The sequence below is a fragment of the Pleurodeles waltl genome, chromosome 2_2 (genome assembly GCF_031143425.1).
Source record: "Pleurodeles waltl isolate 20211129_DDA chromosome 2_2, aPleWal1.hap1.20221129, whole genome shotgun sequence".
NCBI lineage: Eukaryota > Metazoa > Chordata > Amphibia > Caudata > Salamandridae > Pleurodeles > Pleurodeles waltl.
The window spans coordinates 1,012,468,237-1,012,493,475 of NC_090439.1; the positions used below are offsets into that span (position 1 = coordinate 1,012,468,237).

The 25,239-nt window shown below is 47.9% G+C and overlaps 1 protein-coding gene across 6 annotated transcripts in view; it reads right to left on the minus strand.

Moving 5' to 3' along the window:
• Positions 1 to 25,239, minus strand: part of ASAP1 (ArfGAP with SH3 domain, ankyrin repeat and PH domain 1) — a 1,537,410-nt gene that overhangs the window by 44,976 nt on the left and 1,467,195 nt on the right. For all 6 annotated transcript variants that reach the window (XM_069220757.1, XM_069220758.1, XM_069220756.1 and 3 more), the window contains one exon: positions 13,979 to 14,101. In XM_069220757.1, coding sequence (XP_069076858.1) covers positions 13,979 to 14,101 — 123 coding nt within the window. The remainder of the gene's footprint in view (positions 1 to 13,978; positions 14,102 to 25,239) is intronic.

Here is a 25,239-nt window from a genome sequence, read left to right on the forward strand (position 1 = left end):
TTCCTGTATGAGGTTTTTGGAAGGCAATAAATAGTTGTTTTGTCTTCCTAATTTCTTTTGTCCTGTCAATGTAATACATTAGTGCTCTCTTGATGTCTAATGTATGTAGTGCTCTTTCAGCTATTGAATCTGGCTGTGTGAAGAACACTGGTAATTCCACTGTTTGGTTTAAGTGGAACGGTGAGATAACTTTTGGTAAGAATTTTGGATTTGTTCTTAGAACGACCTTATTTTTGTGTATTTGAATAAATGGTTCTTGTATGGTAAACACCTGTATTTCACTTACTCTTCTTAGAGATGTGATGGCAATGAGAAATGAAACTTTCCACGTTAAGTATTGCATTTCACAAGAATGCATGGGTTCAAAAGGTGGACCCATGAGTCTTGTCAAGACAATGTTGAGGTTCCATGAAGGAACAGGTGGTGTCCTTGGTGGTATAATTCTCTTTAGGCCCTCCATAAACGCTTTAATGACAGGTATTCTAAATAGGGAAGTTGAATGAGTAATTTGCAGGCAAGCAGATATTGCTGCGAGATGTATTTTTATGGAAGAGAAAGCTAGATTTGATTTTTGTAAATGTAGTAAATATCCTACTACATCTTTTGGAGATGCATGCAATGGTTGGACTTGATTATTATGGCAGTAACAAACAAATCTTTTCCATTTACTTGCATAGCAGTGTCTAGTGGATGGTCTTCTAGCTTGTTTTATGACCTCCATACACTCTTGTGTGAGGTTTAAGTGTCCAAATTCTAGGATTTCAGGAGCCAAATTGCTAGATTCAGCGATGCTGGGTTTGGATGCCTGATCTGTTGTTTGTGTTGTGTTAACAGATCTGGCCTGTTGGGTAGTTTGACATGAGGTACTACTGACAGGTCTAGTAGTGTGGTATACCAAGGTTGTCTTGCCCATGTTGGTGCTATTAGTATGAGATTGAGTTTGTTTTGACTCAATCTGTTTACTAGATATGGAAGGAGAGGGAGAGGGGGAAAAGCGTACGCAAATATCCCTGACCAATTCATCCATAGAGCATTGCCTTGAGATTGCCGGTGTGGGTACCTGGATGCGAAGTTTTGGCATTTTGCGTTTTCTTTTGTTGCAAACAGATCTATTTGAGGTGTTCCCCAAACTTGGAAGTAAGTGTTCAGGATTTGGGGGTGAATTTCCCATTCGTGGTCTTGTTGGTGATCCCGAGAGAGATTGTCTGCTAGCTGGTTCTGGATCCCTGGAATAAACTGTGCTATTAGGCGAATGTGGTTGTGAATTGCCCAATGCCATATTTTTTGTGTTAGGAGACACAACTGTGTCGAGTGTGTTCCCCCGTTTGTTTAAATAATACATTGTTGTCATGTTGTCTGTTTTGACAAGAATGTATTTGTGGGTTATCATTGGTTGGAATGCTTTCAACGCTAGAAATACTGCTAACAATTCTAGGTGATTTATATGAAACTTTCTTTGATGTACGTCCCATTGTCCTTGGATGCTGTGTTGATTGAGGTGTGCTCCCCACCCTGTCATGGAAGCATCTGTTGTTATCACGTATTGTGGCACTGGGTCTTGGAAAGGCCGCCCTTTGTTTAAATTTGTACTGTTCCACCATAGAAGCGAGAGGTATGTTTGGCGGTCTATCAACACCAGATCTAGAAGTTGACCCTGTGCATGTGACCATTGTGATGCTAGGCACTGTTGTAAGGGCCGCATGTGCAATCTTGCGTTTGGGACAATGGCTATGCATGAGGACATCATGCCTAGGAGTTTTAATACCATCTTTGCGTGTATCTTTTGTGTTGGATACATAGCTTGTATCACCTTGTGAAAATTTTGAACCCTTTGTGGACTTGGAGTGGCTATCCCTTTTGTTGTGTTGATTGTCGCTCCTAAGTATTGCTGTGTTTGACACGGCAAAAGGTGTGACTTTGCATAGTTGATGGAGAAACCCAGTTTGTAAAGGGTTTGTATAACATAATCTGTGTGCTGTGAACACTTTGTTAGCGAGTTGGTTTTGATTAACCAATCGTCTAGGTACGGGAACACGTGTATTTGCTGCCTCCTGATATGTGCAGCTACTACTGCTAGACATTTTGTAAAGACTCTTGGTGCTGTTGTTATTCCGAATGGCAACACTTTGAATTGGTAATGTATTCCTTTGAATACGAACCTTAGGTATTTCCTGTGCGAGGGATGTATCGGTATATGGAAATACGCGTCTTTTAGATCTAACGTTGTCATGTAGTCTTGCTGTTTCAGTAGTGGTATTACGTCTTGTAACGTGACCATGTGAAAGTGGTCTGATTTGATGTAGGTGTTTAGTGTTCTGAGATCTAATATTGGTCTCAGAGTTTTGTCCTTTTTCGGTATTAGAAAGTACAGTGAGTAAACTCCTGTGTTCTTTTGTGTTTTTGGAACTAATTCTATTGCGTCTTTTTGCAGTAATGCTTGAACTTCTAGTCCTAGAAGGTCTATATGCTGTTTTGACATATTGTGTGTTTTCGGTGGGACGTTTGGAGGGAGTTGGAGAAATTCTATGCAATAACCATGTTGGATAATTGCTAAGACCCAATGGTCTGTTGTTATTTCCTCCCATGATTTGTGGAACTGGCTTAGTCTTCCCCCCACTGGTGTTGTGTGAAGGGGTTGTGTGACCTGTGAGTCACTGTTTATTTTGAGGGGTTTTGGGACCTTGAAACTTTCCCCGGTTTCTTGGGAATTGGCCCCCCCTGTATTGGCCTCGAAAGCCACCCCTTTGATATTGTCCCTGGTAGGTAGGTGGTCTTGTTTGTGAGGTGCTGGCTTCTGTGGCTTGACCTCGAAACCCTCCTCTGAAAGTTGTTTTGCGAAATGTGCCAAATGTGCCTCTGCCCTGCGGGGAATAGAGTGCGCCCATGGCTTTGGCTGTGTCAGTGTCCTTTTTCAATTTTTCAATTGCCGTGTCCACTTCTGGGCCAAACAATTGCTGTTCATTGAACGGCATATTGAGCACTGCCTGTTGTATCTCAGGTTTGAAGCCAGATGTGCGCAGCCATGCGTGCCTCCTTATTGTCACAGCAGTATTTATTGTTCTTGCAGCTGTATCTGCTGCATCCATAGAAGAACGTATTTGCTTGTTGGAGATATTTTGCCCCTCTTCAACCACTTGTTTCGCTCGTTTGTGGAATTCTTTGGGGAGGTGCTCGATGAGATGCTGCATCTCGTCCCAATGGGCCCTGTCGTATCGCGCTAGGAGTGCTTGCGAGTTGGCGATGCGCCACTGATTTGCAGCTTGTGCTGCAACCCTTTTCCGAGCTGCATCAAACTTGCGGCTCTCCTTGTCCGGAGGTGGTGCGTCGCCTGATGTCTGCGAGTTGGCTCTTTTACGAGCTGCTCCTACGACTACTGAACCTGGTGTCAGTTGTGACGTAATAAAAGCAGGGTCTGTGGGCGGTGCCTTGTATTTTTTCTCCACCCTTGGAGTTATTGCTCTGCTTTTAACAGGCTCCTTAAAAATCTGTTTAGCGTGCCTTAGCATTCCCGGGAGCATGGGAAGGCTTTGATAATGGCTGTGGGTGGAGGACAGGGTGTTAAAGAGGAAGTCATCCTCAATAGGCTCCGAATGTAGAGATACATTATGAAATTCGGCTGCCCTAGCTACCACCTGTGCATATGCTGTACTGTCCTCAGGTGGTGAGGGTTTAGTTGGGTACGACTCTGGACTATTGTCCGATACTGGAGCATCATAGAGGTCCCATGCTGCCTGATCATCCTGGCTCATGGTGGTATGAGCTGGTGATTGTGGTGCAGTCTGTGCCGGTGATACATGAGTTGACTGTGGTGGAGAGGGTGGTGGAGTTACCCTCTTTACCACCTTTGCTTGTGGTGGCTTGTCTTGTTGCTGGAAGTCAAGCTTCCTTTTCCTTCTGATTGGGGGAAGAGTGCTGATTTTCCCTGTACCCCTTTGGATAAAGATCCGCTTTTGCGTGTGATCTACCTCTGTAGTTTGTAATTCCTCCTCAAATCTGTGTCTTTTTAGTTGGGAGGACAGTGACTGTTCCTCTGAGTAGGAACTGGTTTTTGGTTCGGTTGCCGGGTGTTTTGGCACCGAAACCGTGTCTTTAGTTGTTTTCGGCTCCAACGAGATCTTTCTTTTTTTCGGTGTCTTGGCCTCTCGGTGCCGACCATCTTCGGTGCCGCTATCTCTGTGCCGAGCAGCTTCGGTGCCGCTGTCTCTGTGTCGAGTAGCTTTGGTGCCGCTATCTCGGTGTCGAGCCTTTTCTGCACCACTCTCTCGGTCCCGAGAGTGTTGCATGCCTGTGTCTCGACCTGAGTCGGACGACTTCGGCACCAGCTCGCCCTTTTTCGGTGCCGATGGACGGTCACCTACTTTATGGGTTATGCCATGGCCTGTTGGCAGTGGCGTCCCCTGGGCTTTGTCTGTTTTCATGTGTGATCTTTCTTTCGACGTCTTACTCACGGTTGGTTGCTCGTCGACGTCGAATTCTTCGGAATCCGAATCGCGGATGGAGAAAGTTTCTTCTTCTTCCTCCTCCTCGAACCCTTGTTGTCCTGTCGGCGTGGAAGCCATCTGCAACCTCCTGGCTCTTCAGTCCCTGAGCGTTTTTCTCAACCGAAACGCGCGACAGGCCTCACACGACTCTTCCTTGTGCTCGGGGGACAGGCACAAGTTACAGACCAAATGTTGGTCTGTATAAGGATATTTACTGTGGCATTTAGGACAGAATCGGAACGGGGTCCGTTCCATCAGTCTCGATGTTGCACGCGGTCGGGCCGACCAGGCCCCGACGGGGGATCGAAAATACCCCGAAGGGTTACCGGAGCTCTTTAAGGCTCGGTGTCGATTTGCCCTAACTATCCCGATACAGAACGAAACAATACCGACGAATTTTCCGTTGATTCTGACTAACTTTCCGACCAGAAACACGGAGCGAAAAGGAACACGTCCGAACCCGATGGCGGATAAAAAAACAATCTAAGATGGAGTTGACGCCCATGCGCAATGGAACCGAAGTGGGAGGAGTCCCTCGGTCTCGTGACTCAAAAAGACTTCTTCGAAGAAAAACAACTTGTAACACTCCGACCCAACACCAGACGGCGGACTATGCACAGCATGTGAATCTGCAGCTACACATGCCACCGAACCCCTAGTTTGTGTAGTGTTTCTATGACGTATTTTGTGTGTAGAAGACACTGTTGCTGAGTGCTGGTTTTTATTAACCAATCGTCTAAGTAAGGGAATACGTGCATGTGCTGTCTCCTGATGTGAGCGGCTACTACTGCAAGGCATTTTGTGAATACTCTTGGGGCTGTTGTTATGCCGAATGGTAACACTTTGAATTGGTAATACACGCCTTGCATTACAAACCTTAAGTATTTCCTGCGGGAAGGATGTATGGGTATGTGGAAATAAGCATCCTTGAGATCTAATGTTGACATGTAGTCCTGTTGTTTGAGCAATGGAATCACGCGTTGAAGTGTCACCATGTGAAAGTGATCTGATTTGATGTCAAGATTCAGTGTTCTGAGGTCTAATATGGGTCTCAGTGTTCTGTCCTTCTTTGGAATTAGGAAATACAGGGAGTAAACACCTGTTCCTTTTTGATGGTTGGGTACTAGTTCTATTGCTTCTTTTTGTAACAAGTCTCCCCCCGACTGGTGTTGTGTGGTGGGGGTTTGTGACATTGAAGTCAGTGTTTGGTTTGCGGGGTTTTTGGGCTCTGGAATTTCCCTCTTGCTTTAGGGAACTGTCCACCTCTATATTGTCCCCGTAAACCTCCTCTTTGATACTGGCCCTCATATGTGGGTCTGACTTGCGAGGTGGAAGGCTCTGTGGTTTGGGCACGAAACCCCCCTCTAAAGTGCGGCTTCCTAAATGTGCCTCTGCTCTGTGCGGAGTAGAGCGCGCCCATGGCTTTGGCCGTGTCCGTGTCTTTTTTCAGTTTTTCTATTGCCGTATCCACCTCCGGCCCAAACAATTGTTGTTCGTTGAAAGGCATATTCAGCACAGCCTGCTGTATTTCTGGCTTAAATCCGGAGGTCTGTAACCATGCGTGTCTACGACTGGTTACTGCCGTGTTCACTGTCCTTGCTGCCGTGTCTGCTGAGTCCATAGCCGACTTTATTTGGTTGTTCGAGATAGCTTGGCCCTCCTCAACAACCTGTTGGGCACGTTTGTGGAACTCTTTGGGAAGGTGTTGAATGAGATGTTGCATTTCATCCCAATGTACCCTGTCGTATCGAGCCAGTAGAGCTTGGGAATTGGCAATCCGCCATTGATTAGCTGCCTGTGCTGCCACCCTCTTGCCTGCTGCATCGAATTTCTGACTTTCCTTGTCGGGCGGTGGTGCGTCTCCTGAGGTTTGGGAGTTTGCCATTTTCCGGGCTGCTCCCACTACCACCGAATCAGGAGATAATTGTTGTGTGATATAATCAGGGTCAGTAGGGGGAGGTTTATATTTCTTCTCCACCCTAGGCATGATGGCTCTGCCTTTTACTGGGTCCTGAAACACTTGTTTGGCGTGTTTTAACATGCCTGGCAGCATTGGCAAGCTTTGGTATTGGCTGTGAGTAGATGACAGGGTGTTGAACAAAAAGTCGTCCTCTATGGGCTCTGCATGCAATGCTACATTATGGAATGTAGCTGCCCTTGAAACCACCTGCAAGTATGCAGTACTGTTCTCAGGTGGTGACGGCCTTGGCGGGTAGCAATCAGGACTATTGTCTGAGACCGGTGCATCATACAAATCCCATGCACCTGGGTCATCCCCGTGTGTGTCGGTGACTGCATCATTGGGGGTGTTGCTACAGGGGACAGATGTGGCGAATGTGATTGCGATTGCTGTGGCGAGAATTGTGGTGGTGTCTTTTCCTTAGCCACTTTAGCTTTTGGCTGCATTTCCGTTTCTTGGAATGCGAGCTTGCGCTTCATCTTTATTGGAGGAAGAGTTTGGATTTTTCCTGTGTCTTTTTGTATATGCAACCTCCTCTGGGTATGGTCTGGCTCTCCCATGCCCAGTTCTTGTTCAAATCTGTGACCTTGAAATTGAGTTGAAAGGTCTTGTTCTTCTGTATAGGAGCCTGGTTTCGGCTCTGAGGCCGCATGTTTTGGCACCAAAGTCTTTTCGACAGTCTTTTTCGGCTCTGAGGAAACCTTTTTGACTTTCGGGGTGCCGAACTCTCGGTGTCGAGTTTGGACGGAGCCGGTATCTCGACCGGAGTCAGATGTCTTCGGCTGCTGGGAGGCCTTTTTCGGTGCCGATGTTTGGTCACCGTGTTTTCGGGTTAAGCCATGGCCTGTTGGCGGTGGCGTCCCCTTGGCCTTCATTATTTTGGAGTGAGTTTTTGCCGGGGCTGGTTTACTCACGGTTTGCTGCGTCTTCGGCTGCTCACTCTCGGACTCGTCCGAGTCCGAACCTCGGATGGAGAATGTCTCCTCTTCCTCGACGTCTATGTTCCCAGCCAGTGTCGACGCCATCTGGAGTCTTCGAGCTCTTCGATCTCGCAGTGTTTTCTTGGATCGAAATGCCCGACAGGCCTCGCAAGTATCCTCTTTGTGTTTGTGAGACTGACACAGATTACAGACCAAGTGTTGGTCTGTATAAGGATAGTTTGCGTGGCAGTTGGGGCAGAAGCGGAAGGGGGTCCGGTCCATGAGGTTTGAGGATGGACGCGGTCGGGCCGACCAGGCCCCGCCGAGGAGTGGAAGCCCCGAAGGGCCGCCGGAGCGCTTCTTTCTTTGGTGTTGATGTGCTAGCACTAACCCGGTACCGAGCGCAAACAATACTGTCGCATTGAGGAATCCACATGTAGTTAATCTATCCACCAGAAAAAGCGTTACCGAAGGTAAGTAACTTATTCTTCTGATGGATACACCTACCTGTGGATTCCTCACCTAAAGAATAGAGTCCCAAAGCAGTACTACCTCCGGAGGTGGGTGCCCGAATGGTCAAACCAAGAAATCCTGCAGCACCGAGCGAGCAAAATGGCCATCCCTCCTAACCTCAGAATCCAAACAATAATGTTTGACAAAAGTATGGAGGGATGCCCAAGTTGCCGCCTTGCAGATGTCAACCACAGGAACACCCCCAGCTAAAGCCGAAGAGGCAGCCTTAGCTCTGGTAGAATGAGCACGAAGCCCCACAGGTGGTTCTTTCTTAGCTAAGGAATAACAAAGCTTAATACAGAGAATGACCCACCTGGAAAGCATTATCTTGTGGACTGCTCTGCCTTTCCTCTTCCCCACGTATCCAACGAAGAGCTGATCATCTTGCCTGAACTCCCTCGTCCTGTCGACAAAGAAGCTCAATGCTCTTCGTGGATCCAGTCGGTGGAGCCTCTCTTCCTCCTTGGATGGATGGGGCAGAGGGTAAAAGGAAGAGAGAGTAATAGACTGCCCCAAGTGAAAGGGTGTAACAACCTTCGGGAGGAAAGCCGCCTTGGTCCTTAACACCACTTGGTCTCTAAAGAAGGAAAGGTATGGAGACTCTACACTAAGAGCCTGAAGCTCACTGACTCTTCTGGCCGATGTTATGGCTACCAGGAATACAGTCTTAAGAACCAGAAAGCGCAAAGCACAAGAATGCATGGGTTCAAATGGCGATCCCATTAGAAATGCTAATACCAAATTAAGGTCCCACTGAGGCATAACAAATGGTGAGGGCGGAAACTTATTAATGAGCCCCTTAACAAACCTCAAAACAATTGGAGATTTAAACAAGGAAGGTTGATCTGGGAGGCACAGAAAAGCCGACAGTGCTGATAAATAGCCCTTAACTGTGGCAACTGCACAACCCTTCTGTGCCAAGGAAAGAGCAAATGATAATATATCAGAGAAGTGAGCCTTTAAGGGATCAATTCGGTTCTCTCCACACCAACGTACAAATTTAGCCCATCGACTTGCATAGATCGATTTGGTGGAGTGTCGCCTGGCCGATAAAATAACATCCACCACTTCCGGTAGGAGAGAAAAAGCACTCAGATTGCCCCATTCAATCTCCAGGCATGAAGGTGCAGACTCTGGAGGTGGGGGTGTAGAATCTGCCTCTGCGACTGCGAGAGGAGGTCCACCCTGTAAGGGAGACAGAGCGGAGGGCACAGAGAGAGTTGCAGAAGGTCTGTGCACCACACCCTTCTTGGCCAATCTGGGGCTATCAAGATGACCTGGGCCCGGTCTTGGCGGATCTTCCTCAGAACCCGAGGAATCAGGGGTATGGGAGGAAACGCGTAAAGCAACTGACCCTTCCAGGACATCTGAAACACGTCCCCCAAAGCTCCTTGCATCGGATACTGGAGGCTGTAAAATAACAGGCACTGCGCGTTCTCCTGAGTAGCAAATAGATCTTACTGCGGACACCCCCACATATGGAAGATGTAAAGAACCAGATCCGGATGAAGACGCCACTCGTGGTCGACCGAGCTGCGTCGACTGAGAACATCCGCACGTACATTCAGAACTCCAGCCAAATGATTTGCTACCAAGCAAATCTTGTGGTCCTGAAGCCAGGACCAGAGTCGAAGAGCTTCTCTGCAAAGAAGGTACGACCCCACTCCTCCCTGCTTGTTTATATACCACATCGCGGGACCTGGACTGACTGACCGCGAATGGAAGGGAGAAAGGCCTTGAGAGCCAGACGTACTGCCCGCAATTCCAACAGATTGATGTGAAACTTCTGTTCCACTGGAGACTAAAGGCCTTTGACCTCCAGGTCCCCCAGATGAGCTCCCCACCCTAGAGTGGAAGCATCTGTTACAACTGTGGCCACCGGCGGAGGCAGCGAGAACGGCCTTCCTTGCAACAGGTTGCCGATCACAGCCCACCACTGAAGATCCACCGCAGTGTCTCTGGTGATCAGGATCGAATCTTTGAGATCCCTTTTGTGCTGAAACCACTGCCTGCGGACGCACCACTGAAGAGCCCTCATGTGCCAGCGTGCATGAGTGACCAGCAGTATGCAAGAAGCAAACAGACCGAGCAGACGAAGGACCTTGAGGACTGGAACTACCGCTCCATTTCGAAACATCGGAATCAACGCCTTAATGTCCTGAACCCGCTGGGGTGGAGGAAAGGCCCGATTCAATGTCGTGTCCAGTACTGCCCCTATGAACAGGAGGCATTGAGAGGGCTCCAGGTGAGATTTGGGCACATTGATTAAAAAAGCCAGATCGAACAACAACTGAGTTGTCGACTGCAGGTGACGCCGCACGAGCTCCGGAGTCTTGGCTTTGATCAACCAATCGTCCAGATAGGGAAACACTGCTATCCCTCTTCTTCTGAGCTCTGCCGCTACCACCGCCATCACCTTTGTGAAGACTCGAGGTGCTGAAGTAAGACCGAACGGGAGGACCGCAAACTGATAATGCTGCGATCTCACCACAAACCGGAGATACTTCCTGCGCAATTTGAGGATCGGAATATGGAAGTACGCATCCTGCAAATCGACAGACACCATCCAATCTCCTTCGTTCAGTGCCAAAAGAACCTGTGAAAGGGTCAGCATTTTGAACTTTTCCTGCCTGAGGAACCAATTCAAAATCCTCAAGTCCAGAATTGGTCTCAACCGACCATCCTTTTTGGGGATCAGGAAGTATCTTGAATAACAGCCCTGACCCCTCTCCTGCTCGGGAACCAACTCTACTGCGCCTTTTGACAATAGGGATAACACCTCCTGTTGCAGTAACCGAAGATGGTCTTCGGAACAGAAGGATGGGCCTGGAGGGAAGGGAGGAGGGAACTCCCGAAAGGGAAGAGCGTACCCTCTCTTCACAATGTCGATGACCCAAGAGTCAGATGTTATAAACTCCCACATTGGATGAAATTGGGCAAGTCTCCCCCCTACCGGAGACAAGTGAACAGGGAGTGGTGGAGGACTAAGGCTGCTTTCCCTGCTGCACCCCTCCTGAGGAAGAGGCAGAGTGCTGCTGGGTGGCTCCTCTTGTACGTACTCTGCCCCTGTCCCTGAAGGATCTGTAAGGCAGGGAGCTTGCAGATTGTTGTGGTGACTGGAACCTGCCACGAAAGGAGGAGCCACGTCCAAAACCCCTAAACTTTCTATATGACGTAAAGGTAGAGGAAGTGGCTGCCTGAAGTCCTAATGACCTCGCTGTGGCTCTGCTCTCCTTGAAACGTTCAAGAGCAGAATCTGCCTTTGTCCCAAAGAGTTTTTCCCCGTCAAAAGGCAGATCAAGAAGAGTTGCCTGCACATCCGAAGAGAAGCATGATGAGCACAGCCAAGCCTGACGCCTCGACACTATGGATGTACCCATAGCCCTTGCCACAGAGTCTGAGGTGTCCAACCCAGACTGGATCACCTGGGTCGCCGCCGCCTGAGCGTTCGTTAGCAAATGCAACACCTCTTGTGGTAAGTTTGGATGACCTTTTGCTTCCTCCATAAGGGCATGAATATAACGTCCCAAAATGCAGGTTGCATTGGTTGACTTCAAGGCCATACTGCATGACGAAAAGGCCTTCTTTGCTGCGTGGTCCATTTTCTTTGATTCCCTGTCTGCAGGGGTCCCGGGGAACGAACCAGGGGATGACCGGGAGGAACACGATGCCTGAACAACCAAACTCTCCGAAGTTGGGTGTTTGGAGAGGAAGTCCGGGTCACCTGGAACCGCACAATAGCGCCTTGCTACCGCTCTGCTGACAGCCGTAGAAGTCACAGGCTTTCTCCAAATGTCCTTGATGGGGTCTAGGAGAGCCTCATTGAAGGGCAAGAGAGGCTCTGCCACCACTGAAGCTGGATGCAGCACGTCTGTCAAAAGGTTCCTCAGCAGCCGGAAGAGGAAGATCTAAGAAGTCTGTAGCCTTCCTTATTACTGCATGAAAAGATGCAGCCTCTTCGGTATACTACCCAGGGGAAGCCAAATCCCATTCAGGGGAAGTGTCAATACCACTTGCAGTGTCCAGGCCCTGAAAATCACCTGAAGGCTCCAAGATTTCGCCTTCCTCCAGATGTTGTCTGCTATATTCCTCCTCCTCCAGGAGACGCAAAGCTAGTCTTCTGGACCGGAGCCTGGATTCGAGTCCCAGCGTCGGCCGACGCCGAAGATCTTGGCCGACGCCGCTCTTTGGATCCATCCGACGCCGGCCCCTCCGGCGCCACAGGCACCTTTTGACTGTGGACTGGATCCGTGGAGAATCCACCGGTGCCAGAGTAGCAGACGTTGTAGGCGTCACAGGTCTCCTGGGTGACGCCAAGGGCATTGGTGCCGCAGCGGCTCCAGAAGGCAAAAATGGCATGAAGGGTGCCGGCTTGTAAGGAGCCGGAGCACCCAAATTAAAAGCCAAAGGGCCTGACGGACCCGCATGCCCTCCACCAGGCGCCATGGTGGAAAAGATATTAAACATAGCATTTAAAATGCTGCAGGATCCGTACCCAGCGCCGGGAAAGCTGGATATGTTTGCGGTGTTGGCGCCGGCATAGAAGCCGATGATGGACCAGGCATCTCCTGCTCCGGAGAAGCTGCCGGTTCTTGAAGAGGCTCAACTTCAAACACCGACAAAGGTGAAGCCGGAGTCGTAGGAGGCGGAGGAGTGATGGTCGGGCTAATGTCCCACATCGGACGATGCCGAGCTAATGGAGATGCAGATCTGGACCTGGACCGACCTCTACTCGATCGGCGCCGAGAGTCGTGACGGCGTCGAGAGTCTCCATGGCGACGATGAGTCCTCGAAGATTTCGAAGAAGACTCTCTACGATGCCGCCTTTCCTTCCTCTTCTTGGAACAGGCCAGGAACAATTTAGCCTCTCTTTCCTTAAGCGCCTTAGGGTTCATGCCCTGGCAGGAACCGCATGACTCGACCTCATGGTCGGAACTAAGGCACCATATACAATTTACATGGGGGTCAGTGACCGACATCCGACCCCCACACTGGTTACAAGGCTTAAAGCCAGATTTTCTTGGCTGCGACATAGTAACTACAGTTGCGCAACTGTAGCTCCCTGTTAGCCTCAAAGAAAAACCGTTATTCGAAGACACAGAAAAAAGGGACCTGACGTCTGCACGTCGACGAGGGCTTCTTATTGCCTAGTTGACGTCATACGGCGTCGCATGGAGTCGGGCTATTGTGACGTCATCGGCGACGTTCAGCGCTAGAAGAAATTTCCGTCTAAGCTGGCACGAGGGGAGAATTCTTTAGGTGAGGAATCCACAGGTAGGTGAATCCATCAGAAAGTGACATACTTAGCATTACAACAGGTACAACTTGAACACAACAAATACACCACTGCAAGTTCCCAGTAACAACATAGCTGCCAGTTTCCAAAAATAACCCAATTTTCAATTCCTCTATATAATTTGCAAGTCAGGAAAACACATCATTATATGTTCTGAGCCCACGTTTACTATCCCCTCTCCTGTGGTAGCTGCTTAAATTAAGCTGAGAAAATGGAGGCCAGGTCTTATATTTCTGATAGCCGGTGAGGCCATGGCCAGTGCTGAGCCAGTTGAGGGGTGCACATTAAATACTTTTCCCTCATTCAGCTACCATCGAAATGCTGGAGGTCTCTATAGGTAGCTAAATTCTGGAAGTCTGGACAGGTGTAATTGAGCAGCTGCTCAGCCTGCAAACTCAGATATTCTTGCTCGAGACCAGAGGCACAGATGGAAGGACCAGAGCACCAGGTAGTGCACCATGCTGTTGGTTCCAGTGCCAGCAAGGACACTGCATGTTAAGTCCATGCTTAACACTACGTTAAGTACTTGGACTTGTAAGCCACTGTCAGAGATAGGCACACACAGCTCAAAGAAAACTCTGATTAGCCTTTTCATCTCAACGAGAGGGAATTTTGCAGGATACAAGGAAACAGGTATTTTTGCAGCATAGAGAATATTAAGGAGATCATAATGTATGATTACTTACAAAATTAGACTGCCTATCACCAAATACTTTGACTAATTTAATTAACCAGTCTACATATGATAATGGAAACAGGATGATTTATCACATACATAGCCAAAATGATCATAGTTGTTGCTACGTACCCACCACTCCTGATCCTCTTCACCTGTCACAATAATTACTTCACCTTCAGCAAATGTAAGCTCATCATCATTATCAGCTTGGCAGTCATAAATTGTCTTCACTCGCTTTGTTTTGGTTTTACCCTAAATAAAATTAAACAATGTTACTTTAAATGACAAAAACATGATAACTGAACTTAACAGTCACAACTGATCTAAACATAGACAAGAAATTCCCATCTGCAGAAAGCCTAAAAACATGGATCAAGTTTTGTTACTCTTAATCAATACACTTTTTCATATCAATTTGTGTATACCCTTTTAAGTGGCAAAACTGGAAACTGCCTCCATATCAGGTAACAAATGTCTTGGTGCCAGTACAAGCATGGATAATGGGAAAGAGCCAATAAACCAAAGCAACTTTTTTCTTACTTTTGCTTCATGGCTCTATCCTAATCCCAACTTGAAGGTAGATTCCAAAGCAACTGAGAATTAATTTGCACCATGCACCTGACTGCCCCCATGCTGCTGAGGGTGTGTGTTTGGAACCTGTGCCCCCACTCATGCTGATCTAAACTCCCCTGCCGGCCGGACCCATATTACTAGCAGTCGTAAGTCGAGTACTTACCTGCAAATTGTGTTGTTACTTTTCATGCCCTAGGACTGCATTGCTTTCTGTGAGAAACTGCACTGTGTCTACTTTTGAAATTGAAAAGTATTACGTACCTTATAACTGTTTTATCTGTGAATTCCAAACAAAGTGCATTTGATAATTGAAAGTAATACATTCTTGAAATTGTACTTATCTGCAACAAAGAACCTTTTGGTTCTAGAAATAAAGTTACAAAGTATAGTTTCTATACGTAAACATTGGCCTGGAGTTAATCATTGAGTGTGTGCCTCATTTCTTGAATGTGTGTCTGTAGCAAAACTCAGTGCAAAGAATGACGCGTGAGTCTATAATCCAATAGATTAGTGATGTTTATTGTTCAAGAATGTGGTTTTGTGTTTGTTGGTTTTCTTTCTTTGTTCCTCCGTCTTTCTCTGTGGGTCTACTCCGGTTCCGGACTCTTTAACCGTTTCCTCGCTTCTCTCCTTTTTCATAGGTCGCCCGGGAAGCGCATGTAGGAAAAAGAAGGAATATAGAGGTAAGTGATTTGGTTGTTTTCTCTCTTCCTAAACTGTCCCTTGCTGTCCCTCTTCTTCTGTCTCGTCTTTCTTTTCTCTCTCTCTCTGTTTCCTGTGCTCTACTTCACTGGTTTAGCCTCCTCTTTTCTTTCCCTTTATTAGCAAATATTTTTCCTTGATTTCTGTTCTCTTTCTGAGCTTTCTTGTTGGGATGCTGGCGACTGTTGTTTACAGGTTCTTTTCCTTTTGAATAATGTATGATCTGGTGCCCTTCTTACTTCATATATATATTGCTCTATGATTCCCCTCACCTCACCAGTGTTTCCTTGTTTCTTGTGCCTTCTCCACCCGTCCTCCCTCGTTTCTTATGTCCGCTCCTCCTGTCCTCCCTTGTTTCCTATGTCCGCTCCTCCTGTCCTCCCTTCCCCAGACCACGACGCTTCACACACCTGGGTCGGCCACGCTTCTCCAGAAGCGTGGCAGGCTGCTGCGTTCTGCCTCCCAGGTCGCCGCGTTGTTCTGGTGTCTTTCTCAGTCCTCCTTGTCCGGATTCCGCCGGTCGCGGTGGAGCCTCTCTCCTGGACCCCAGATCCTCCGATCGGGGCTTCTCGTCTCGGTGCTCTCCTGGCCTCTAGTTCTGTCTTCTCGCTCCTTCTTTCCTTGATCCTCCGTTTCTCCCGACTCCTGCTCTCTTGACTCCTTCTTCCCCAACTCCTCTCCTTTCCTGGGTCCTGACGCCGAGCTCTTTAAGTTCCCGCCTTCCCGCGCCGCCCAGGTCATGCCTTTTCCATTGGCCGAGAGTTCTTGTTGTTCTGGCGCCCCAGAGGCAGCGATAGCACAAGTCGGCAGGGTGTGCGGGCGGGTAACGGCCAGCCCGTCACAGTGCCCAACAAATGCTTAGCACTACCCTCTGATAAGCCTAACTACTCGACCACACTACCACAAAAGGCAGCATAATCTACTTTAGCCTCTGGGGATCCACTTGACTCTGCATACTATACCTTACTTTGGTATAGTATATACAGTGCCAGCATCCTACACTGACCACTTTTGGCAGAAAAGAGACCCTAGTGCAAAACACCACCTTATCAGGAAAAACAGAGAGGAAAGGTGGCATGAATGATAAGCCCTACACAGCTTACTTACTTTGGAGGCAGATGCAGTTGCTACAAGGCTGTTTTCAAAGTGAGGAGCGTCAGAGGACAATTGTGGGGAGGCTTGAAAGGAGCACACATTAAGAAAGTCAAGACCACTGAGGCATTACAAATGACAGAGGAGGAACATGATGAACAGGACCTTTTAGGAACCTTTTTAAAATAGGGGACTTGAACAAGGTGGATTGGTCAGGCAACCGCAAGAAGGCAGAAAAGCTGATAGATAGCCCTTGAGAGTGCCCAGAGCAGAGCCCTGTAAGAGTAAGACTCCAGAAAGGGGGGCAGAAAAAGGATCAAAATGTTTCTCTGTACACAACGCCACAAATGTCTTCCAATGGCAGGTGCATACCATCTAGGTGGAGGGACGCAAGGCTGCCAGAATAACTTGACAGACTTCGGGAAGAAGGTTGAAAGCTGTCAACTGCGTCACTTAATCTCCACGCAAGAAGGCGGAGAGTGGACAAGTTCGGGTAAAGAACCCTCCCCTGCTGCTGAAACAGAAGATCGTACCGAAGTGGAAGCCTGACTAGAGGATCAATGGCCATGCTCAGTAGCTCTGGACACCAGACTCCCTGTGCCCAGTCTGGAGTCACAAGAATTATTTGGGCCCGGTCGTTCCTGACCTTCTTGAGATACCTGGGTCGGAGTAGTATGGTCGGAAAGGCGTACTGGAGAGCTGATCTCCACTCTGGATGAAAAGCGTCTCCGAGCGAGAGCCGCCACTGAAATTCCAACGTGCAAAACTGCTGACATTGCACGTTCTCGGCTGTGGCTTATAGATCTAACCAATGCACTCCCCACTGCTGAAAGAGACCTTGCGCCACCTCTGGATGGAGACGCCATTTGTGATCCGTAAGGCATCGACAGCTGAATTTGTCTGAGCTGGCCTTCAGGACCTGCCTGGTGTTGAAACACAAGGGAAATGTCCTGCTGTTCCAGCCAAGCTTAGAGATGAAGGGCCACTTGACAAAGGGTCCACGATCCCACCCTGCCGTGTCTGTTGCAGTACCATATGGCGGTGGTGCCTGTGAACATCTGCATCAGCCTTCCCTTGATGGAGGGTAGAAAGGCTTTCAATGTCAGTCGGATCGCTCAGAGCTACAGCTACTTCCACCGGACACCAGAGTCCTCTGATCTGTACCCCTCCTAGTTGGCCGCCCCATTCCAGGAGTGACATATCTGTCACTATTGTCAAATCTGGTGGGGGAGGGGAGAGGGGTCTGCCTCTGACCCAACTGCAATTTGTTAGCTAACACTGCAGAACTTTCACAGTTTCTTCCATGATTTGGACCATGTCAGAGAGATTTCCCTGATGCTGCGCCTAATGGAAATTCATGTCCCACTGCAGAGGCCACATATGCCAGCGGGCATGTGTCACTAACAGGATGCAGGAACCCACGAGGCCCAGCAGCCTCAGTCAGTCTCACCGAAATCCAGGATAGTGGCTGAAACAGCGGTATCATAGCCTGAATATCCTACACCAGCCATGCAGGAGGATCTGTCTGAAACTGCACCTCGTCCAGAAGAGCTTGGATGAAAGCAAGGGTCTGAGAGGGAGTCAGGTGTGACTTTGGCACGTTGATAGTGAACCCCAGCGAATGCAGAAAGTCCGTTGTAGTCTGGAGGTGGGATTCGATAGCCGGGAACAAGCTCACCTTCAATAGCCTGTCATCGTGATGGGGAAGACGGGCACCCCTGACTTCCAGAGAGGAGCTGCGACCACTGCCATCACCTTGGTTAACACCAGAGGGGCACTGGTAAGGCCACAAGGAAGCACAGTGAACTGAAAGTGCTTGTGGCCTACTGTAAACTGCAGGTAATGTCTGTGGGCAGGCAGGACAGGAATGTGGAAATAACCGTCATGCAAGTCCAACGCTACCAGCCATTCTCCTAGTTCCAGGGCAAACAAGAGGTTGAGGGTTTGGAGATTTAAATAGGGCGAAGGCCCTTATCCTTTTTGGGAACCAGAAAGTCATGGAAATAGCAACCACAGCCTAGTTCTGCCACTGGAACCCTTTCTTTAGCTCTTTTGGCCAAGAGAACTACAACCTCGTTTCGGAAAAGGGTACAGATGACTCTCTGTCAGCCGGTTGTGAGATGGTGGCATGGAGGGAGGTGTAGTCTCGAAGGGGTTGGAGCAGTCCCTTCTAACAATCTGCAGCACCCACCAGACCGATGTTCAGGACTGCCAGTGGGACAGGTAATAGTGAATCCAACAAGGTGCCCATAATGTTAAAGAGGCAGATCAGGAAGGCTTGGAGGCTGCAGCTGCTGGGATGCTGGTTGATTGACCAGATCACTGGCTACCTGACCCCCGAGACTTGTGGGTACGGCATCCTGGCCAAGTAGAGGCTGGGGAGCACGTGCAGCTTGGTGGCTGGGAGGACACTGACATGGCTGGAAGCCCCTTCCATAGCCACAAAAGGAGCGAAAGGCAGATCTGGGATGACGGGAGCTGCCAAGAGGCCTAAGGACTTGGCCATAGCCTCAGAGTCCTTAAAGCATTCCAGCACCAAATCTGCCTTGTCTCCAAGGAGACAGGTGCCATTGAAGGGCATGTCCATAAGGGAAGCTAGGACATCCCCCGAAAAGCCAGACATCCTCAACCATGCGTAGTGTCTCAGGGCCACCGTCGATGAAACCGTTCTGCCCAGTGAGTCGGTTGTGTCGAGTCCACATCGTATTGTGAACTTTGCTGCATCATTCCCTTCGGCAACAGCCTGAGAGAGTTTGGCAGTTGTGTCTGTGGCACAAAAGTGTCCCACAGAGTGTGGGAGTAATGGGCTAAAAGGTATGTGGTGTTCACAGACCGCAATGCAAGGCTGGCAGTAGAAAACAACTTCTTCCTCAGACAGTCCAGCCCTTAAGATTCCCCATGGGAGGGGAGGTGGGGCATGGTAGTGAATGCGCCTCGGGATGGTGAAGCTCCCTGGGGTAGGCTGTTGGGTGAGGAAGTTTGGGTCACCTGGGGCGGGATAGTGGGGTGGGGTAGTGTCATCAGCGATCGTCCTATTCACAGGAGCCCCTGTGCTTGGTTTGGATCAAGTCCCCAACAGGACATCAGTAGGGGTGTCATCGAACGGGAGTAGAAGTACTGACGAGGAAACTCCCGATTGCAACAACTCTGTCAAGATGTTAGCCTTGATTGCCACTGAGGGCAACTGAAGGTCGAGGGCAACTGCAGGTCCTCAGCCCTCCTCTGCACCACCAAGGCATATGAAGCTCCCTCCGCCGTATCCACTGTAATGGGGAGAAAGCAGACCAGTATCTGGAGAAGTATTCGGTCCACTGGCTTCACCCAGGTCCTCACACCAGGCCACAGATGGGTCTTCTCTGTAGTGCTGGTTTTCTGCAGGGTCCAGCAATCCCTCCCATTCCGCCCTGATGCCTAGTCCAAGGAAATGGGCTTAGGCTCTGATCTAGGAAGCAAGGTTCCTTCCAGCGTCACATGCAGTGTTGTGCGATGCCCCTCCGGCTCAGTGTCAGAAGTCAGGATCAAAATGGGGATGGCGCCAGCGGCGCTGGGAGCATCGTCATCAGGGCTGGTGCCGGGGAAGGTCGAGCTGGTATGATCAGTGCCAGTCCAGAACCAAGAATGGATCCCTAGAAACCGCTGTCTAAGAACCAGATGGCGCACCCTCTAACCCTGAAGGCATGTTGGAGGGGTCGGGCACCCCAAAAATGAGGCGAATGGCCTCATAAAACTCCTACAGTTGTGTGGGGGCCACTCTGGCTCCAGGATTGTCAGGGAGGTCCACCCAGGTGCAGGCTTTGAATGCCGATGCTCCCTCGTCTTGTTGGCTGATGGACGAGGCGAAGTCGAAGACCTCTTCGACTTCTTGTTCCTCTTCCTGTGTCTCGACTGACGGACTAAGAGTGGGACGATGACAACTTCGGACTCCGACCGGTCCCAGGACTTTCCTCTCAACTGCAACATCAAGTGGCAAGCTGGCCACCATGAGCTATAGGGACTGCTCCCTCAAAGCCTTTGGGTGCAAACACAGCAATCAGAGCACGATTTAGAGCCATGGTGCTGCTCCAGACACCATAGGCAGACAAGGTGTGTGCTCCATCACCGACAACGGTCAATGACAGGCTCCACGGGGCTTGAATCCGGTCTTCCTGGAGGACATGATCTAACACACCAGGAAGAAATACTCAGCAATTCAATAGAAGCCTGTCATAAAATGACAGAGGGTTATCTCTAGTTCGGATCTGCACTTACTTGTGCAGAACGAAGAGAACTGACATCAGAGCGCCTGGGTGGAGCCTATTTGGGAACCACAACATCACATCAAGCGCTGACAATGCGTACAGAAGCGATCAACATCACAAAAATCTTCCATATCCAGTCTGCTGCCGGGAAATTCTAAGGTAAGGAATCTTCGACTAGAAGTTTCTATCAGTCTACTCAAAAGACCAAAGTTGAAAGTGAAAGTTAACAGTTAGATATGCAAATAAGATCTTATTTTACATTAAAAAATAACCTAGAAATTCACTGAAAAAAAAACTATGGTTACAGTGATGTTACAGTTAGATTTTGAAATAATGATGTTTTAGTTAAATGTTGAAATAAGGTTAAAAACTAACACTTAAAAACCAAAAGACTTCTGAAATTCATCAGCTGTTAGTTACTATGCTAACTATAGCTTGTGCCCCCGCCATGCTCTGCATATGACCGCATATATTACAATATTAACAATGTTCAATTACATTACTAATGACATCAGTGTAACACTGTTAGAAATGGGGTCTTTGGTTGGCAGTCAGGTTACCCCTGTCCAAGCAAGGACCTTACTCTAGTCGGGGTAACTCACACACAGTCCAAATTATCCTGTTCCCACCCTCTGGTAGCTTGGCAATGAGCAGTCAGGCTTAACTTAGAAAGCAATGTGTAAAGTATTTGTGCAATAAATCATACAATAACACAGTATAGCACCACAAAAACACACCACAGTGTTTAGTAAAATATATAATATTTATCTGATAAAATGCAGGTCAAAACGATTAAGATACAATAAGTATACAGGGAGTGCAGAATTATTAGGCAAATGAGTATTTTGATCAAATCATCCTCTTTATGCATGTTGTCTTACTCCAAGCTGTATAGGCTCGAAAGCCTACTACCAATTAAGCATATTAGGTGATGTGCATCTCTGTAATGAGAAGGGGTGTGGTCTAATGACATCACCACCCTATATCAGGTGTGCATAATTATTAGGCAACTTCCTTTCCTTTGGCAAAATGGGTCAAAAGAAAGACTTGACAGGCTCAGAAAAGTCAAAAATAGTGAGATATCTTGCAGAAGGATGCAGCACTCTTAAAATTGCAAAGCTTCTGAAGCGTGATCATCGAACAATCAAGCGTTTCATTCAAAATAGTCAACAGGGTCGCAAGAAGCGTGTGGAAAAACCAAGGCGCAAAATAACTGCCCATGAACTGAGAAAAGTCAAGCGTGCAGCTGCCACGATGCCACTTGCCACCAGTTTGGCCATATTTCAGAGCTGCAACATCACTGGAGTGCCCAAAAGCACAAGGTGTGCAATACTCAGAGACATGGCCAAGGTAAGAAAGGCTGAAAGACGACCACCACTGAACAAGACACACAAGCTGAAACGTCAAGACTGGGCCAAGAAATATCTCAAGACTGATTTTTCTAAGGTTTTATGGACTGATGAAATGAGAGTGAGTCTTGATGGGCCAGATGGATGGGCCCGTGGCTGGATTGGTAAAGGGCAGAGAGCTCCAGTCCGACTCAGACGCCAGCAAGGTGGAGGTGGAGTACTGGTTTGGGCTGGTATCATCAAAGATGAGCTTGTGGGGCCTTTTCGGGTTGAGGATGGAGTCAAGCTCAACTCCCAGTCCTACTGCCAGTTCCTGGTAGACACCTTCTTCAAGCAGTGGTACAGGAAGAAGTCTGCATCCTTCAAGAAAAACATGATTTTCATGCAGGACAATGCTCCATCACACGCGTCCAAGTACTCCACAGCGTGGCTGGCAAGAAAGGGTATAAAAGAAGGAAATCTAATGACATGGCCTCCTTGTTCACCTGATCTGAACCCCATTGAGAACCTGTGGTCCATCATCAAATGTGAGATTTACAAGGAGGGAAAACAGTACACCTCTCTGAACAGTGTCTGGGAGGCTGTGGTTGCTGCTGCACGCAATGTTGATGGTGAACAGATCAAAACACTGACAGAATCCATGGATGGCAGGCTTTTGAGTGTCCTTGCAAAGAAAGGTGGCTATATTGGTCACTGATTTGTTTTTGTTTTGTTTTTGAATGTCAGACATGTATATTTGTGAATGTTGAGATGTTATATTGGTTTCACTGGTAATAATAAATAATTGAAATGGGTATATATTTGTTTTTTGTTAAGTTGCCTAATAATTATGCACAGTAATAGTCACCTGCACACACAGATATCCCCCTAACATAGCTAAAACTAAAAACAAACTAAAAACTACTTCCAAAAATATTCAGCTTTGATATTAATGAGTTTTTTGGGTTCATTGAGAACATGGTTGTTGTTCAATAATAAAATTAATCCTCAAAAATACAACTTGCCTAATAATTCTGCACTCCCTGTATGTTGAGGAATCACTGCAAAAGTGATATAAAGCGTCTTTAGCCTTTTAAAAACAATAAATGTCTCTTTCAAGCACAAAGTACCTGGTTTGCGTTCAAAATCTCCGCAAAGAACCGCAGAGGAGGAGATGCGTGGAAAACAGGGAGGTGTGTATCGATTTCTCAGCCGCACACATATTTTTTCATGTAGGGACGGCTGTGTGTCGATTTCCAGCGCTCGTGGTGGATCCTCTTCGGGCTGTGGGGTTTTTGGACACTCCAGGGACGATGCGTGGATTTCCAGCGCTGACAGGACGAAGTCACAGGGGCTGCGTCGATCTGGTGAGCGTTGCGTGGAGATTTCTCCTGCACGGCAGGAGTTGCGTCAATTCCTCTCTGAAAGTTGGGCTGTGTTGTTCCGGCTAGGCTGTGCGTCGATCCAGTGGGCCGTGCGTTGAATTTCCAGTTGCTACGCTGGCGCTGCGTCGATCTCCTCATTGCGAAGTCACACTGTGTCGCTCCAGTATGGCATGCAGTGAATTTTTTACCATGGTGCAGGCTGTGAGATGTTTCTGGCAGGCTGTGCGTTGATTTTCGCCGCACAAGGAGTCCTTCTTGTAGAGATGAAATCTTTTTGGTCCTGAGACTTCAGGGAACAGGATGCAAGCTCTATCCAAGCCCTTGGAGAGCATTTCTCACCACAGCCAGAGAGAAGCATGGCAGCAGTCCTTCACAGAAAGCAGTAAGGTGAGTCCTTTGAGCAGCCAGGCAGTTTTTCTTGGCAGGATGCAAGTTCTCGTTCAGGTTCTCTTCTCCAGGAACTGTCTTGATGAAGTAGGGTGTCTACCTCAGAAGTGTCTGAGTTGGTAGGGGCAGAGGCCCCATTTAAATACCCAAATGTGCCTTTGAAGTGAGGGAGACTTCAAAGAGTGGCTTAGAAGTGCACAAGGTCCCCTTTCAGTTCAATCCGGTCTGCCGGGCTCCCAGTAGGGGGTGTGGCAGTCCTTTGTGTGAGGGCAGGCTACTGTCCTTTGACATGCAAGTGTTAGGCCCCCCACACTCCCAGCCCAAGAAGACCCATTCAAAGTGCAGATGTATGCAAGTGAGGCTGAGTATCCTGTGTTTGGGGTGTGTCTGAGTGAACGCACAAGGGAGCTGTCAACTAAACCCAGCCAGACGTGGACTGTAAGGCACAAAAGGATTTAAGTGCAGAGAAATGTTCACTTTCTAAAAGTTGCATTTCTAAAATAGTAATATTAAATCCAACTTCACCAGTCAGCAGGATTTTGTATTATCATTCTGGCAATACTAAATATGACCTTCCTACTCCTTTCAGATCAGCAGCTACCATTCAAACAGTATATGAGGGTGGCCCCAATGTTAGCCTATGAAGGGAGCAGGCCTCACAGCAGTGTAAAACAAATTTAGGAGTTTTACACTACCAGGACATATAAACTACACAGGTACATGCCCTTTCTTTTGCCTACACAGCACCCTGCCCTATGGATTACCCAGGGCATACCTTAGGGGTGACTTATATGTAGAAAACGGGGAGCTTTAGGCTTGGCAAGTACTTTTAAATGCCAAGTCGAATTGGCCGTGAAACTGCACACACAGGCCTTGCAATGGCAGATCTGAGAAAAGGTTAAGGAGCTACTTAAGTGGGTGGCACAATCAGTGCTGCAGGCCCACTAGCAGCATTTAATCTACAAGCCCTGGGCACATATAGTGCACTTTACTAGGGATTTATAAGTAAATTAAATAATCCAATTGGGTATGATCCAATGTTATCAGGTTTAAAGGGAGAGAGCATATGCACTTTAGCACTGGTTAGCAGTCCTAAAACCAGCAACAAAAAGTATTTAAAAGTGGAGGGAGGCAGGCAAAAAGTTAGGAGTGACCACCCTAAGGCTGTCAGGTCTAACAAACACCATAATCATATGCAGCATAGAGTTAGTGAGCGTACGAGTAGGGGTCATCATCATCATCAATTTACTTTATTTGGTACAAAATAGACCATAAAAGACATCCATTAAGTACAAACATACAGATTTCATGATCATTAAATTAATAAAAACATTATTGATACATATTTCGAATTCCAAAAGCAGCATATATAAAATATATCACAGCCTGTATTATGTTTACATTTCCCAAGTTATGTAAATAAAGGTAAGCAAGCTGGGTAGTTCTAATAATTTTAGATAAAAATAACGGACGTAAAAACCTTTTTCTTGGGATATCATAGAAAGTGCAGAAGAGTATAAAGTGCAAGGTACTTTGGGATGTCTTTCCATCGCAGCAGCATGGTGGAAGATTCTTAAACCAAGTTCCACGGGTAGGAAATGCTACCAAGTAGTGTAATGTATTCAGGCGTAGCCTGGTAAGTAAGAACCTATGTCGCTAAAGGCTGATAGTAGTCAAATATATCA